General features: G+C 48.4%; 1 protein-coding gene across 1 annotated transcript in view; it reads left to right on the top strand.

The window, feature by feature from the left end:
• LOC142304255 (zinc metalloproteinase-disintegrin-like VAP1) overlaps positions 1-18333 on the top strand; it is a 78315-nt gene that overhangs the window by 13595 nt on the left and 46387 nt on the right. Inside the window, exon 3 of the mRNA XM_075346469.1 lies at positions 2340-2419. Within this exon, the coding sequence (XP_075202584.1) occupies positions 2340-2419 (80 nt within the window). The remainder of the gene's footprint in view (positions 1-2339; positions 2420-18333) is intronic.

The raw sequence follows: 18333 nt of genomic DNA on the forward strand, positions 1-18333 counted from the left end.
ATCATCCCACAGATTTTCAATGATATTCAGGTCTGGGGACTGGGATGGCCATTCCAGAACCTTGTAATTGTTCCTCTGCATGAATGCCTGAGTAGATTTGGAGCAGTGTTTTGGATCATTGTCTTGCTGAAATATCCATCCCCTGCGTAACTTCAACTTCGTCACTGATTCTTGCACATTATTGTCAAGAATCTGCTGATACTGAGTTGAATCCATGCGACCCTCAACTTTAACAAGATTCCTGATGCTGGCATTGGCCACACAGCTCCAAAGCATGATGGAACCTCCACCAAATTTTACTGTGGGTAGCAAGTGCTTTTCTTGGAATGCCGTGTTTTTTTGCCTCCATGCATAATGAATTTTTGTATGACCAAACAACTCAATCTTTGTTTCATCAGTCCACAGGACCTTCTTCCAAAATGTAACTGGCTTGTCCAAATGTGCTTTTGCATACCTCAGGCGACTCTGTTTGTGGCGTGCTTGCAGAAACGGCTTCTTTCGTATCACTCTCCCATACAGCTTCTCCTTGTGCAACGTGCGCTGTATTGTTGAAAAATACACATTGGCACCATCTGCAGCAAGATGAAACTGCAGGTCTTTGGAGGTGGTCTGTGGATTGTCCTTGACTGTTCTCACCATTCTTCTTCTCTGCCTTTCTGATATTTTTCTTGGCCTGCCACTTCTGCGCTTAACAAGAACTGTACCTGTGTTCTTCCATTTCCTTACTATGTTCCTCACAGTGGAAACTGACAGTTTAAATCTCTGAAACAACTTTTTGTATCCTTCCCCTGAACAACTATGTTGAATAATCTTTGTTTTCAGATCATTTGAGAGTTGTTTTGAGGAGCCCATGATGCCACTCTTCATAAGAGATTCAAATAGGAGAACAACTTGCAAGTGGCCACCTTAAATACCTTTTCTCATGATTGGATACACCTGCCTATGAAGTTCAAAGCTCAATGAGATTACAAAACCAATTTAGTGCTTTAGTAAGTCAGTAAAAAGTAGTTAGGAGTGTTCAAATCAAGAAATTGATAAGGGTGCCCATACTTTTACACCGGTCAAATTTTGTTTAAATGTGGATTGCACATTTTCTGTTAGTACAATAAACCTCATTTCAATCCAGAAATATTACTCAGTCCATCAGTTATTAGATTTATGAAACTGAAATAGCTGTTGCAAAAACCCAAATTGTTATAAAGAAAAAAGGTTAACATTAATAGGGGTGCCCAAACTTTTTCATATGACTGTATCTCACCCTATGAGATGGATACTCAAAACCCTTAGTTAAGATGAGCAGCTGTAATGCAGCATGGACATATGACGTAGATACAGATGGAGTTCACCTTGGAACAACAGAGGCTGTAGAGATTGGATGGCAACTAGAGGAGATGAGTAGTAGTTTATTAAGGAGCTGGAGGATCAATGTACGGAGACTAATGAGGCAGAGTCGAAGTAATGGCACAACAGAGTAATCTTAGTGATGAAGTTGAGCAGAGTTTGCTTCGGAGTCCTGTGTGAAATTATGGTAAGTAGTAAAGTAGAGATCAGCGACGTAGAAGAGCTGGGTCAGCCAGGGGTCTCAATGGATAAATGAACAATAGACCTGAACAATTTAGCAGGGCCCAGCAATGTAGCAGAACTGAATAGGTAAGCAGACTTACTGTGACTTGGTAGCAAATACCAATGATTTATTGAAGAGCCCAGCGAAGTAGCAGTCCTGGGTATGTCACGTAGAACTAAGCAGAGATGGATAGCAGTAAAGCAGAGTTATCAGCCGTATAGCAAAGATGCATAGGAGTAATAGGAGTTCCCAGGAGTGGCGAGGATGCCAACTACCTTAATTCTCAGGTGGTAAATCACTGTCTGAACCAGTCTATATGGCCAAAAGGCATGTTATCTGTGCCAAAGTATAGAAAGGCACTGCAGCAGAGACGGGAGCGGTGCCTGGTGCTGGATCTAGGAGAGGTAACAACAACCACACACAATGGCCCTCAAAGATCCATCAAGAGACAACTCTATTCAGAGTTGACGATGGACCACATCCTTGTCACTAGTGTCCATTTTTCATGGGTTGACAGGATGATAAATAATTTCACCCATATTAACAGAGTTTGCAATCCAAGAGTGGACGTGTCATGTGCAGAAAGAGGTCCTCACAATGTTCTCTAACAAGTTGTCTTCTTAAAATGTGTGAAATCTTCTCTGTGGGACCTAGCTGACCTCTTTATAGCAGGCACCCTATAATCATTCTGTAACATCTCCTTCCTGTCCTGGGGATATTTGTATTTTTTGTTCTGCCATTTTTTCCCCTTACAATCTATCTTTCTTCTACCCAGAGCAAGTATCCGTACCTGGTCGAGTACAAGTTGGATAGCGTGGAAGGAAAACCTTTAGTCCTACATCTGGAGAAAACAGAGTGAGTCTCCCTATTATCTTGTATTCCTGCCACCTCAGAGGACAACCTGCAGATCCTGTTCATTGTCTGTCTATACCTCTGGATCAATATTTGCAGCATGTCCTATGACTATGTAGATATTTGCATGACTTCACTGCCATCCTGTCTTGTTTTATTGACGGACCTAAACCTGTCCTTACTTGCTGTGATATTTCCACATACTGTAACCAGCCGGGCTGAGAATCAGGTTTTCTATGGGGAAATATCGAATGCTTCTGAGGATCCCACAAAGAACATATCTAGAATGTTAGCCTTGGAGCATTCGTCCTTCCTGAAGAGTTTAAAGTGAAACTCATGAAATATTTTTTACCACTGTGACCTTAAAATCCCACCAAAATCTACACGGAGTTTGTATGCTCTCCCCTTTTTTGCGTGGTTTCCTCCAGGTTCTCCAATTTCCTCCAAAACTCCAAAGTCTTCTTGGTAGGGAATGTAGATTGCGAGCCCCAGTGGGGACACTGATCATAACGTCTGTAAATGGTAAAATAATAATGGTAACATAAATAAATACATCTGCAATGTTTCCTAACTTTCCACATTGGACAAAATCAATAAAAAATAAATGTCCTTATTATTTAATTGCCCCCATTGCTCTTTTTTTCTATTCAGAAATTAAAAAAAGGATATTCTGCATTCATAAAGGGTTTGTGAAGGTTGACAAACAACCCTGTGGTGTCCGACTACAGAAGTTCACTGCGTTTCGCTGCAAAAAACTGGTCAATATTGATTTGTAGTCTTTCGTTTGTGAACCCACCCCACTCACACCTATTGCCAGTCCACATTATACGCATAAATAGCCTGGGTCTCAGCTTCCCATACACGGTAAGTTTTTTAACTGCATGAGAGGACACACACAAGCTAGGGACCCCAACGTAGAGAAATACTTTGGCGTAGTGTTGGGGCTCTATTGCATTGATCAATTCAATAGGTAAATTTCTCTTTATTCATATGTTCATGGCAGTAATGAAGGTTCCATTTTTCATACCTTCATTTTTACATATAGCTATTGGATTTTTCATGACAGTATTCACACAGCAGTTTCTGCTTTCCATATATTCCCCTTACATAGTCACTGGTGTGCATACATCTGCAGGGGAGCTCGTCCAGGTCCCGCTCCCAACAGTCACTTGGTGGATCCGGAGCCCTGCCTCCGTGCACATATTGATTGACCGTTGTTGCCCCTCGGCTTGAGGCTGTTGGGGCCCCGCTACCCATGTGTAAGGCAGCTGTGCTCTTGATGGCTGGCACTTGGGAGTTTAGAAGGGCAGTGAGCCCCATAGGGGTGAATGGACCCCATGACCATCGTGAGGGTGCAAGGTTAGGAGGGGGTTAATTGGTTGAACTGGGATAGGGGATAGTTAGGACTATTGGATTGGTGGAAGGAAGCTGTAGGGGGATTGGAGGGGAGCAGGGAAGGGGTGGGGGGTTGTGGGAGGTATAAGAGAGGGGGGTGGACTGATTACCTCCCCTTTCGTCGCTGAAAAGTTGTGGCCCCAGGACGCTTGTGCTGCCTGCTGCTATGACTGACCTTAATGCGCTGTTAGAGATGGTGCGGGGGGCCTCCGAGGTCCTCGGCGTGGACGCTCTGCGGCAGCAGCTAGTGGCGGTCTGTGGAGCTGGAGCGGTACAGCCTGCTACTCCTGCGCCCGGACCGCTGCTACGTGCTCGGCGGGCGCGACCGCCGGAGCGCTACTCCCCCAGTGGGAGGGGGAGATAGAGATCTAGGAGCCCCTACGGGGACCCTCCGGGACAGCGGAGCCCTCCAGCGTACCAGGGGGAGCTGCCGGCCGCCGGGAGGAATCCTCGACGGAGATCCCGCGGGTCGGGGGTGGGCGGAGCCTCGGCGGGGCCCACTTCCGGTCCGCGGCCAGCACAGTCCAGGACCGGAGCAGCGATCACAGCAGCCCCCAGTGAAGTGCCGGCTGGGGGTGGCGCTCGTCGGGGTATATCACGGACGGAGACTCCCTGCAGACGGCAGGGGAGAGCGACAGGTCGGAGGATGGGTGATGAGGGGAGCGGCGACGTGAGGAGCTTGGAGGAGGGGTACGGTGGCCCGGAGGCACGGATGAGGTCCACAGTCACGGTCCCCGCCAGCAAGGATCGGGCTGGGGGGGGTTCCCAGCGACGGTCAGATGCAGCACGGCCTTCCTGCAGTCGGCAGGGAGGGAGCCCACTGAGAACGGCGGCAAGAACAGCAGCGCAGCAGGCGCCCATGCAGACAGCGAGGAAGGACGGCGGCAGGGCGCCACGGCGTGAGAAACGAAAAAGGTCGAGCAGAAGGCGCCCGGAGGAGCAGGGTGCGGTGACCGTGGGGGTTGACGGCCGCCAGGTGCAGGCTGTCCCCTCGCTGGTCCCCCCTGAAGACTTCGGCAGCACGTCAGATTCCGGCGGTGACGATGGAGCAATGGCAGCGGCAGGTCGGGCAGAGCGGCAGCAGGAAGATCGTGGTACGGCTGTGCCGGCGTCGGTTCCACGGCAGCCTGGTGAGCAGACGACTGACATGTTTAATGCTGGGTGTAGTGAGGGCGGGGGTTCCGTCGCGGGAAGTGTGGCACAGGGGGCGAGTGTGGTCGGTCAGTCTGGTTTCCCGGGCCCGGAGTTTTGGGGGCAACTTTTGGGAGCGTTGCAGGGGTTGTCGGCGGAGCGGGTTAGTCGGACCGGGCCGGGGGCTCCGGTGGGGGCGTGGGTGGGCCCCACGGAGGTGGTGCAGACTGAGGCGGCGGTGAGCGGGGTGACGGTGCGGGACCCTGCCTCGGCGGTAGGTGCGGGACCGGCGGCCAGTGGGGCGGCTGACGTGGGTGTGAGCAAGGAGACGGAAAAGGAAAAAGAAAAGGAGGATGAGGTTGTGCGGTTGGATGATAGGGCACGGAGTGAAATTTATGTGTGTTTTGAAGGGCAGTTAGGGGTTCACTTGAAGAAGGAGGTGAGGGAAAAGATTTGGAAGGGGGAGTATGTGGAAATTTTTTCCTTGCTTCCCTTGGAGAAGTTTAATTTGGATAAGGTGAAACCCAGTGATACAAAAAAGGAGAAAGAGGATGAGGAAAAACGAAGGTATAGGTTGATCCCGAGGACGTTTACTAACTGGCTACAGGCCTTTGCGATCTTAGCCAGCGTGATCGGGGAAAAGGAGCCGGAGCATTGTTCCGCCCTATTTGGTTATATGGACGCGATAGGGGAGGCGTATAGAGTGTATGGCGGTTTAGGGTGGCTAAGATATGATGAGCAGTTCCGGCAACGGAAGGCTCTGCGGCAGGGTGTCCAGTGGGGCCACAAGGATATTTCTTTGTGGATGCGGTTAATGACGGCTCCGGCTCAGCCCTTTCGAGGGGGTGCCGGGAGCCCGGGTGCGAGCGGCGGGTCCTCGGCTGGACAGAGAAAGGGGGCTTGTTGGCAGTATAACGAGGGACAGTGTAAGTTTGGGGCCTCGTGTCGGTTTAAACACGAGTGTTCCGGATGTGGAGGGTTTCGGCTCATTCATCATTTATCTTATCCGGCGGGATTGTCGGTGAATGATGGGATATCGCCAGAGTTGTCGGCAGTTTCTTATGTATCTTTTGATAAGGCTTTGGAGCTGGTAAGGGTTGCCGGGCGGGGGGCCCTGATGGCAAAGGCGGATGTGGAAGCAGCTTTTCGTTTACTCCCGGTGCACCCAGAGAGCCTTCATCTCTTAGGGTGTATGTGGGATGGTGAATACTATGTTGATCGCTGCCTGCCGATGGGCTGTTCCATTTCGTGTGCTCATTTTGAGGCATTTAGTACTTTTGTGGAATGGGTAGTCAAAGATGTGGCAGGAGTCCATTCAGTGATTCACTATCTGGATGATTTCTTTTGCGTGGGTCCGGCGGGCTCTTCGGTCTGCTCCTTGTTGTTGTTCACGTTAGAGCGGATCGCGCGGAGCCTAGGTATTCCGTTGGCAAAGGAAAAAACAGAAGGGCCGGCGACGGCCCTATGTTTCTTAGGGATCGAAATTGATACTCTGGCAATGGAATGCCGATTGCCGGAGGGGAAGCTTCTGGATTTGAAGGCGTCGGTGCGGGTTTTGTATCAGGCCAAGAAGGTGCGGTTGCGGGATTTGCAGTCAGTGCTCGGAAAATTGAATTTCGCTTGTCGCATTATGCCAATGGGGCGGATCTTTAATAGGAGGATGGCAAGTGCAACCGCGGGGGTGAAAGCTCCAAATCACTTTGTCAGAGTGACCAAAGTGATGAAAGGGGATTTGTTGGTTTGGGAGAGGTTCTTGGACCGGTACAACGGTCGGACCCTTTGGATGAGCGAGGCTTTGTCCAATAGCCAGTTGGAGTTGTACACTGATGCGGCTGGAGCGACAGGTTTTGGGGCAATTTTTCAGACGCACTGGTGTGTTGGAAAGTGGCCACGGCTTTGGGTGGAAGCAGGTCTGGTGAGGAATTTGGCTCTGCTGGAATTGTTTCCCATCATTGTAGCAGTGGAGTTATGGGGCCCCGTTTTTTCCGGAAGAAGGGTTTGCATGCATTGTGACAACATGGCGGTGGTGCATTCCATCAATGCGCTGTCGGCAAAATCCCCGCCGGTGGTGGGGTATTTAAGGCACTTGGTGTTGAGGTGTTTGGAATTGAACATTTGGGTGGTGGCTCGGCACGTGCCAGGGATTCGAAATGAGGTGGCTGACGCGCTATCACGATTTCAGTTTTGCAGGTTCAGGAAGCTGGTGCCGGGAGCGGACGCGGATGGAGAACCTTGTCCGGAATGGCTGTGGGACCTGGCATCGGTGTAGCATTTGAGGGGATTAGGAGATCGGTGTCTGAGGCTACTTGGTGCCGATATCAGGCGGTGTGGAAGGAATGGGCGGAGTTGGAAAGAGGGGATTTTATGGAGTCGGGTTACAAGGGCCGAGTGTTGGGGGTCCTGGTGTTCATTAGTGGGGATTTTTCGGCAGGTCGGTCCATTTCGGTGATTGGTGGCAAGTTGGCGGCGTTGGCCTTCTTATTTCAGATGCAAGGGGTTCGGGACGCGACTAAGGATTTTCTGGTGCGGCAGGCAATGAAGGGTTTTCGGAAAGGGGCCCAGTCGCGTGACATGAGGCGGCCGGTGTCATTGCCATTGTTGGGGCGTTTAGTGGGATGTTTGGGGGAATTGTGTTCGTCTCCTTTTGAGCGGGTGTTGTTTTCGGTAGCTTTTGTATTGGCGTTTTTTGGTGCTTTTCGCATTGGGGAATTGGTCAGCCCGTCTAAGCAAGCGATGGGTGGTTTGATGATGGAGGATGTAATGCTGGGGGAGGATAGAGTGGAATGTCGGCTTCGTTTTTCGAAGACGGATCAGAGGGGACGGGGGCGCTTAGTGGTGTTGTTTGCGTTACCGGGGCACCAACTGTGTCCGGTGGTACAGGTTTCGGAGTTTTTAAAGGTGCGCGGAGGTTACCCTGGCGTTTTCCTGCGGCATGCGGACGGATTGGCCTTGTCGCGTTACCAATTCATTGCGGTGCTGAAGACGGCTTTAGCACGGGTGGGGGAGGAGCCCAGTGAGTACGGGTCTCACTCCTTCCGGATTGGGGCGGCAACGGAAGCCGCCAGGTGGGGTTTGAATGAGGATTGTATCCGGCGGATTGGGAGGTGGGAGTCTTCCAGGTTTCGCTTGTACATTAGGCCTCACTTGGTCAGGTGATGTTGCAGGGGTGGGGGATTCCTGGTTTGCGTTTTGATGCTGTTATGTGACAATTTACTTGGCTGTTGCTGTTTTTATTCGTGGTTCTTTATATTTTGTAGGTCCATGCCTTGTGTGGATCCTCGGGCACTCCTACGTGTATTGGGGAGCGTTGCGAGCGGATGTGCGTCGTGACGGTCGGCAGCTTGGAGTGTCGGTGTCGGAAGCCCGAGTTAAGTGGCTCGGAATTCGGGGCATGACCTGGGGTAGCGTGCGCCCAGAGGTGGCTTACTTTAGCCGTATGGATCGTGACCCTGATGTGTTAATTTTGCACGTGGGTGGGAACGATCTGGGAGTAAGGTCGGCGAGGGAATTGAAAAGGGACATAAAGCTGGACCTGTTGCATTTGTGGAGGGCGTTCCCGGGCATAGTCATTGTTTGGTCGGACATTATAGCTCGGACGCAGTGGCGTTTTGGCAGGTCGGTGGACCGTATCAATAGGGCTCGGAGCAAGCTGAACCGGGCAATTGGCAGGTTTGTGGCGAGAAATGGTGGGTTGGTGGTGCGGCATAGAGAATTGGAGGAGGCCACGGAGCAGTATCTAAGGAGAGATGGGGTTCATCTGACCGATGTGGGTCTCGATTTATGGATGTTGGGTTTGAGGGATGGCCTGGAGCAAGCGCTGGGGGTGTGGGGGGCCCGGGCCAAGTAAGGGGGTCACTTGGCCGGTCTGTGGCGGGGGGATAGGTCCGTCTGAGAGGTTGGGAGTACCGACAGTCGGTTGGTTGGTACGAAGTCGCTCAAGGGGAGTGGCTTCGGATTGGATGGGAACTTGTGGGCAGAGGTCCCGCAGGTTCTGGGAAGGGGTAATTAACGATGGAACGTTGTTACCCCTCACCTTTGGGCCGGGTGGTTACGGCCGAGGTGGTCCTCTGGGCCGGTTTGGAGGTTACGGCCGGGGGGGTTATGAAGGATGGTTGGCCTCTCGGACGGATCTATCGGTGTGTATGGTTATACGGGTATATATGTATAAGGTTTAAGTAACAATTGAGTGGCATGTTGAGCCACGAGTTTTGGTATACATATATACGGTTTAAATAAAACTGTGGCCATTCCTGTAATAAAGTCGTGGTTCTAGTCTTTATTTTAGTTAGATATGGTTGGGTGCTTTGTATGGTAACCTGCTTATCCCTTATAGATGCGTCAAGAAGGGCAGTGAGCCCCATAGGGGTGAATGGACCCCATGACCATCGTGAGGGTGCAAGGTTAGGAGGGGGTTAATTGGTTGAACTGGGATAGGGGATAGTTAGGACTATTGGATTGGTGGAAGGAAGCTGTAGGGGGATTGGAGGGGAGCAGGGAAGGGGTGGGGGGTTGTGGGAGGTATAAGAGAGGGGGGTGGACTGATTACCTCCCCTTTCGTCGCTGAAAAGTTGTGTCCCACCCGCCCGCCCTGATGTTATGTATATAAAAAAAAAAAAAAGAGAAAAACATTGTGCAAAAAAAAAAAAAAAAAAAAAAGGAAAGACTGGAGAATATAGATTGATTTGCCAAGTTGTTTTGTCACAGCGGGGGGATAGGTCCGTCTGAGAGGTTGGGAGTACCGACAGTCGGTTGGTTGGTACGAAGTCGCTCAAGGGGAGTGGCTTCGGATTGGATGGGAACTTGTGGGCGGAGGTCCCGCAGGTTCTGGGAAGGGGTAATTAACGATGGAACGTTGTTACCCCTCACCTTTGGGCCGGGTGGTTACGGCCGAGGTGGTCCTCTGGGCCGGTTTGGAGGTTACGGCCGGGGGGGTTATGAAGGATGGTTGGCCTCTCGGACGGATCTATCGGTGTGTATGGTTATACGGGTATATATGTATAAGGTTTAAGTAACAATTGAGTGGCATGTTGAGCCACGAGTTTTGGTATACATATATACGGTTTAAATAAAACTGTGGCCATTCCTGCAATAAAGTCGTGGTTCTAGTCTTTATTTTAGTTAGATATGGTTGGGTGCTTTGTATGGTAACCTGCTTATCCCTTATAGATGCGTCAAGCGGTTTGTGTACTTTGAAGAACCCTATCCCCCACTTTGTGCTGATGCCTTCAATCTCTGAGCTCTTTTGTAAAGTTCATAAAGAGACTATCCTCCACAGGTTAATTATCAAGGCACCTGAAGCTCTTCCCTGATGATCTAGGGTCCTGTACCCTGCCATGCTTGGTACCGGTAAGTTCTTTTGGGCTTGCTGGTGCCGACAGTCCTTCATGACTGTGTCCTTCGCACCCCTTTCCAACGTCACTGCTACTGGTCCCCGACTCCTGTGGTCCTGGACCACCGTCTGCGACCCAACCTGTCGCCTCCCTGGGAGCTCCAACTCCCCCGCTCCTCACACTTCGAGGGCTAACTCTGAACTCCCTGTCTTCCCTCCCACCAGTCTTCCTGACCCCTAGGTGGGTGGCCATGCTCCAACTTGACCAACCCACTGGTGTGTCTGTACAGGTCATGGTGTGAGGTGTGGTTGGGATTTGTAGTGCGGATGTTAGTGACACCGTTGTTGGGAACCTGGAACCACGGGGGGTAGACCCTGCACCCGGGGGAACAGGATGCAGTTCCCTGTAGCACCCTGATGTATTCAGGGGCGCTACAGTCCTGCACACAAAAAACAAGCCCTCACCTAGATCCATGGGTGGAAAAATAAAAAAAAGTTAAGGTCTTGCAAAATGATGGGGCACAAAAATACATTTTTACAAATTTCATAATTTTTCACACCTTTAAAGTAATAAAAAAAATATATAATTTTGGCATCTCTGTAATCCTGCTGTAATCATGTTGCCCGCTAAATTTTACTATACAGTGAACAATGTAGAAGTTAAAAAAAAAACAATAGTGAAATTGTATTTTGGGGTTTTTTTCGTCATTTTATCAAACTTATAATTATTTTCCCATTTCTCAATACATTGTTTGGTTTTGTGAATGATGTCAGCCATAACTACAACTCATCCCACAAAAAAGCAAGTTATCATCCAGCAATGCGGAAGGAAAACTAAAAACTTTATTGATTTTGGAAGAAGGGCAGATGAAAAATTAAAGTGCAGAATTAAAAAATCTCCAGATCCTTGGATTAAACTGCTCTAGAAAAATAAGCTCAACTCGGGTTGCTATGGGCAACAAGGACAGTCTTACTATTAGGCAGATGTAATATGTCTGCTTCAGATGGATATAATATGGGGGAGAGAACTGTAATAACCTCCCTCAGTACTGTACATATAAGAAGCAGATAACAGACTCTGGGAATGTACAGAGTCGCCTGTGTAAACCCTTATCATCTGTGATATTAATAATTAACCCTCATGGAGGGGGGTTTACCTACTCATTATTATGAGTAATGGCATACCTCCCAACCGTCCCGGATTCTGCGGGACTTGCGCGATTTATCAGGGCTGTCCCGCACTCCCGCGGCTCACAGCTGATGTCCCGGCTCCTCCCCTCAGTGGAGTGAATAAATTAAATTAAATTATCATCGGCTCTGGATTTTCGGGGCGGCCGGGGCTCGAACTCGTGGAGCTGTAAGTCATTGTTTCAAAGGCAGCAGCTTTACCACTGAGCTACTGCCTCTATTGAAACCAATAGGAAGATTTTGTTATCTTGACCTATATACTGCAGGTCAGACACCAGAAGCAGATTATTCAGCTGCAAAGATGGATGGAGGGATGAATGGAGGGATAGAGGGAGGGATAGAGGGAGGGATGGATGGATGATAGAGGGATGAATGGAGGGATACAGGGAGGGATGAATGGAGGGATAGAGGCAGGGATGGATGGATGATAGAGGGATGAATGGAGGGATAGAGGGAGGGATGAATGGAGGGATAGAGGCAGGGATAGATGGATGATAGAGGGATGAATGGAGGGATGAATGGAGGGATAGAGGGAGGGATGGATGGATGATAGAGGGATGAATGGAGGGATAGAAGGATGGAGGGATAGAGGGATGAATGGAGGGATAGAGGGAGGGATGAATGGAGGGATAGAGGCAGGGATGGATGGATGATAGAGGGATGAATTGAGGGATGAATGGAGGGATAGAGGGAGGGATGGATGGATGATAGAGGGATGAATGGAGGGATGAATGGAGGGATAGAAGGAGGGATGAATGGAGGGATAGAGGGATGAAAGGAGGGATAGAGGGAGGGATGAATGGATGATAGAGGGATGAATGAAGGGATGAATGGAGGGATAGAGGGAGGGATGAATGGAGGGATAGAGGGATGAATGGAGGGATAGAGGCAGGGATGGATGGATGATAGAGGGATGAATTGAGGGATGAATGGAGGGATAGAAGGAGGGATGAATGGAGGGATAGAGGGATGAAAGGAGGGATAGAGGGAGGGATGAATGGATGATAGAGGGATGAATGGAGGGATAGAGGGAGGGATGGATGGATGATAGAGGGATGAATGGAGGGATGAATGGAGGGATAGAAGGAGGGATGAATGGAGGGATAGAGGGATGAAAGGAGGGATAGAGGGAGGGATGGATGGATGATAGAGGGATGAATGGAGGGATGAATGGAGGGATAGAGGGAGGGATGGATGCATGGATGATAGAGGGATGAATGGAGGGATAGAGGGATGGATGGATGGATGATAGAGGGATGAATGGAGGGATACAGGGAGGGATGAATGGAGGGATAGAGGCAGGGATAGAGGGAGGGATGGATGGATGATAGAGGGATGAATGGAGGGATAGAGGCAGGGATGGATGGATGATAGAGGGATGAATGGAGGGATGAATGGAGGGATAGAGGGAGGGATGGATGGATGATAGAGGGATGAATGGAGGGATAGAAGGATGGAGGGATAGAGGGAGGGATGGATGGATGATAGAGGGATGAATGGAGGGATAGAAGGATGGAGGGATAGAGGGATGAATGGAGGGATAGAGGGAGGGATGAATGGAGGGATAGAGGGATGAATGGAGGGATAGAGGCAGGGATGGATGGATGATAGAGGGATGAATTGAGGGATGAATGGAGGGATAGAGGGAGGGAGGGATGGATGGATGATAGAGGGATGAATGGAGGGATGAATGGAGGGATAGAAGGAGGGATGAATGGAGGGATAGAGGGAGGAATGGAGGGATAGAGGGATGAAAGGAGGGATAGAGGGAGGGATGAATGGATGATAGAGGGATGAATGAAGGGATGAATGGAGGGATAGAGGGAGGGATGAATGGAGGGATAGAGGGATGAATGGAGGGATAGAGGCAGGGATGGATGATAGAGGGATGAATTGAGGGATGAATGGAGGGATAGAAGGAGGGATGAATGGAGGGATAGAGGGATGAAAGGAGGGATAGAGGGAGGGATGAATGGATGATAGAGGGATGAATGGAGGGATAGAGGGAGGGATGGATGGATGATAGAGGGATGAATGGAGGGATGAATGGAGGGATAGAAGGAGGGATGAATGGAGGGATAGAGGGATGAAAGGAGGTATAGAGGGAGGGATGGATGATAGAGGGATGAATGGAGGGATGAATGGAGGGATAGAGGGAGGGATGGATGCATGGATGATAGAGGGATGAATGGAGGGATAGAGGGATGGATGGATGGATGATAGAGGGATGAATGGAGGGATAGAGGGAGGGATGGATGGATGATAGAGGGATGAATGGAGGGATAGAGGGAGGGATGAATGGAGGGATAGAGGGAGGGATGGATGGATGATAGAGGGATGAATGGAGGGATGAATGGAGGGATAGAGGGAGGGATGGATGGATGAATGGAGGGATGAATGGAGGGATAGAGGGAGGGATAGAGGGATGAATGGAGGGATGAATGGAGAGATAGAGGGAGGGATAGAGGGAGGGATGGATGATAGTGGGATGGATGGATGATAGAGGGATATATAGATACACGACAGATAATAGATAGATAGAGATAGAATCATAGATAGATAGAGGGATAGAATCATAGATAGCTAGATAGATAGATAGATAGAGAGATAGAATCATAGATAGATAGATAGACAGAGAGATAGAATCATAGATAGATAGATAGATAGATAGATAGATAGATAGAATCATAGATAGATAGAGGGATAGAGATAGATAGATAGATAGATAGATAGAGGGATAGAGATAGATAGATAAATACTGTATCTCAATGTTGGTGAAAGAGTCAGATTCATTTGTTCCCATAAAACTACTATAAAGAAATGAGGAAAAAAATACAAATACAATTTTTTTTTGTTTATCTTCACCACCTTGGATTCAAACTTGTGTCCAGCAACCTCCTGGCTTTCCTAGCTGCTCTAGCTGTTGAGCCACTAGGATTGATGATGTCAGAGGGAGGATTTCACATAAATGAACCTACAATGCAGCCTCTTACACAGCAGATTACACAGGACACAGCTACATTGTACAGAGCAGCATCTCTATCTCCTGTATTCTGGAGGGAGAGGAAAAGAGGATTTTTTTTTTCTTCTAATAAAGTTACTAAAAATAATAAAAAAAAATAGAATAATGTAATTTTATTGCACTTTTTTATAAAATAATAAACATCACAAATCAGCAAATAACATGGACATATTTGGTGTCCCTGTAATCGTAATGACCTGAACAACACAGCGATCAGATTATTTATGGGGATCGGTAAATGGCGGGAAAAAAAAGGCGCAATTTATTATTTTTCTTTATTAAAACCCATAAAAAATGTAATAAAAATGGATCACTGAGGCCGTGTTCACACATAGCGTAAATGCGGCATTTTTTCTGCAGGTGTCCGCGCCACGAGTGCAATAACAATGTTCTCTGATTATTGTGTGTTTGCGGTATTTTTTATGCATTGTTCCCCTTATTTGATACATGTTTGTTGCTGATGTGAATCCTGAAGCTTATAAAGAAAGAAACACCAAATCCGCACCGTTCAGCGGCGTCTTTCCACGCACCAGGAGCGGAGATTTCAGGACGTCTCATCCACTTTGCTTGGACATTTAGTCCGTGTTCACATGTAGTGTAAATGCTGCATTTTTTTCTGCTGTTTCTTTGCACATTTATTCTGCTGTGTGTAATTGTCCAAGTAAAGTGTATGTGATTCCATGAAAAGACGCCGCTGAATTCTGCGGTTTTCGGGGGGGGGGGGTTCTCTGGAGGTTTCTATGTGGAGCTTAAAAAATGCAGGAAAAAGCTTCTCTGTACGATAAAAACACTTAAAAACGCAGATTCACATCTGAACCAAAAAAACAGAGAAGATTGTTATTGTGTAGTTTGGTGCAGACAGAAACAAAAAGAAACAGAATTTATGCAACGTGTGAACACGGATTGATAGGCACAAATAAGCAACATGTCATATAGTGACACATAGAAATATAAAAAAATTCTGACTGCTATAAATATGAATGAACAGTTCGGGGCATCTGCTGAATGACCCTTACTGCTAAATGGGTGTGGCTAGGGGTGTGGCTAGGGGCGTGGCCAAAATTTGCCGCGGCGCGCGCAGCACGCCGCATACTTTGTCCCTCTTTCCTTTCTTGAAAAGTTGGGAGGTATGGTAATGGATCTTGTCTGTAACTAGGCCTCAGGCTCCAGAATCTGATATGTGAAAACTACACTTCCCATCATGCCTCAGCTACTGGCCGGCATACACTAAAGGTCGACGTACAGCTTAGATGGCTGTCGGCTGAACAATGATTAGGACCAGGGCCAGATTAAGGTTAGTGGGGGCCCCTGGGCAGAAAATCTGGTGGGGGCCCCATAACGTTAACATTTTTAGCCATAACAGTAGAGCACGAACTGTAGCATTTAGATATAAATCCAATGAACATTTATCTTATCCTGTTCTGCCACATTCAGATTTACAGTACTACAATACAGATACAGTCCAGGATCACTCACAGCCGTCACTTATACACACAGTACAATACAGACACAGTCCAGGACCACTCACAGCCGTCACTTATACACACAGTACAATACAGATACAGTCCAGGATTACTCACAGCCGTCACTTATACACACAGTACAATACAGATACAGTCCAGGATCACTCACAGCTGTCACATATACACACAGTACAATACAGATACAGTCCAGGATAACTCACAGCCGTCACTTATACACACAGTACAATACAGATACAGTCCAGAATCACTCACAGCCGTCACATATACACACAGTACAATACAGATACAGTCCAGGATCACTCACAGCCGTCACTTATACACACACAGTACAATACAGATACAGTCCAGGATAACTCACAGCCGTCACTTATACACACAGTACAATACAGATACAGTCCAGGATCACTCACAGCCGTCACATATACACACAGTACAATACAGATACAGTCCAGGATTACTCACAGCCGTCACATATACACACAGTACAATACAGATACAGTCCAGGATAACTCACAGCCGTCACATATACACACAAAGTAGAGTTAGGGCTGCTTTACACGTTTCAATTACATATGCGATCTCGTATGCGATCGCACACGCCCCCATCGTATGTGCGGAACGGGCAATTTGTTGCCCGTGTCGCACAAACAATTAACCCCCGTCACACTTACTTACCTTCCAAATGACCTCGCTGTGGGTGGCGAACATCCACTTCCTGAAGTGGGAGGGACGTTCGGCGTCACAGCGACGTCACACAGCGGCCGGCCAATAGAAGCGGAGGGGCGGAGATGAGCGGGACGCAAACATCCCGCCCACCTCCTTCCTTCCGCATTGCCGGCGGGACGCAGGTAAGCTGTGTTCATCGTTCCCGGGGTGTCACACGGAGCGACGGCGTCGTCGCTGTGACTGCCAAACAATCCCTCCCTCAAGGGGGAGGTGCGTTCGGCGTCACAGTGACATCACCGCGACATCACTAACTAAGCGTCCGGTCAATCAAAGCTGAGGGGCGGAGATGAGCGGGACGAACATCCCGCCCACCTCCTTCCTTCCTCATTGCGGGCGGGACGCAGGTAAGGCGATGTTCCTCGCTCCTGCGGCTTCACACACAGTGATGTGTGCTGCCTGCTGGAACGAGGAACAACATCGCACCGTCGCTGCTGTAAAATTATGGAAATGTCGGACCCTATACCGATCATACGATAACGACGCTTTTGCGCTCGCTAATTGTATGTAAAAGGATTCACATACTGCGATGTCGACAGCGACGCCAGATGTGCGTCACTTTCGATTTGACCCCACCGACATCACACCTGCGATGTCGCAACGTGCAAAGTACCCCTTAGGATAGACCATCAATATAAAAAATAGTGGACAAACTCTTTAATCAAATGTGTATGGGGGGATTAAGGTCTAGATGGCATCCCATAGATATTGGTGGGCTTGGCTTTCATTCTAATGCGTATGGGGGGATCAGGGTCTACATGTCATCCCATCGATATTGGTGGGTTCGGCTGACATTAATCTAATGTGTATGGGGGAAGAATTAAGGTCTAGATGTCATCCCATTGATATCCACGGGTTTGGCTGACATTCATCTAATGTGTATGCGGAGATTAAGGCCTAGTTGTCATCACATCACTATCAGCAGCCGGTTTGACTGACATTAATCTAATGTGTTTGGGGCGCGGGGGATTAAGGTCTAGATGTCATCGCACACACGACAAAATATTAGGCTACGGTCTCTCGATGAGCTTTTGGTGAGTATTTGATGTTGCATTCTTTCTGCATCTCTTAGGTAAATTACATTACCTGCTTGTTTTATTACTTTTTTTGTGAATATTTTTTTACATTCAACTGATATTTGGCTTTGATAAAACTCTATTGATACAGTCATGTGCTGATCACATGCGTTTTTTATGAGTTTCTGATGCGGAAATGCACCAAAAATACATGTGCATTTTTTACATGCAAGCCTATGGGGAAAAATCTGCACATAAAATTCAGTGTACCCGCAGGAGAAATTGACGATACAGATTTGAAACCTACACCGCAAGTGAGTTTATGCTGAGAAAGTAAGAAGCACAGTGGGAAAAAGATTAATCTCTCAATTTTCTCCGCACCTGTGATCTAATTTTCGCTTGTAAGAAATTCGGAGCACAGGAATGACGCTCGGCTCACAGCAGAATTATACGGCAGTGGGACCCCTGTCTTAAGCACAATCACTCAGTTTTCCTAGGTTTCTGAAGGGTAAATTTGCAGAACTAAGCCATGATATGGCAGTAGTACGGTGGTGGAGGTAGTAGTATAAGCAGTGGCGTAACTAGAGATGATGGGCCCTGGTGCAAAGTTTGGCCCTTGGTCCCCCCAA

This window comes from Anomaloglossus baeobatrachus, chromosome 4 (assembly GCF_048569485.1).
Source record: "Anomaloglossus baeobatrachus isolate aAnoBae1 chromosome 4, aAnoBae1.hap1, whole genome shotgun sequence".
Classification (NCBI taxonomy): Eukaryota; Metazoa; Chordata; class Amphibia; order Anura; family Aromobatidae; genus Anomaloglossus; species Anomaloglossus baeobatrachus.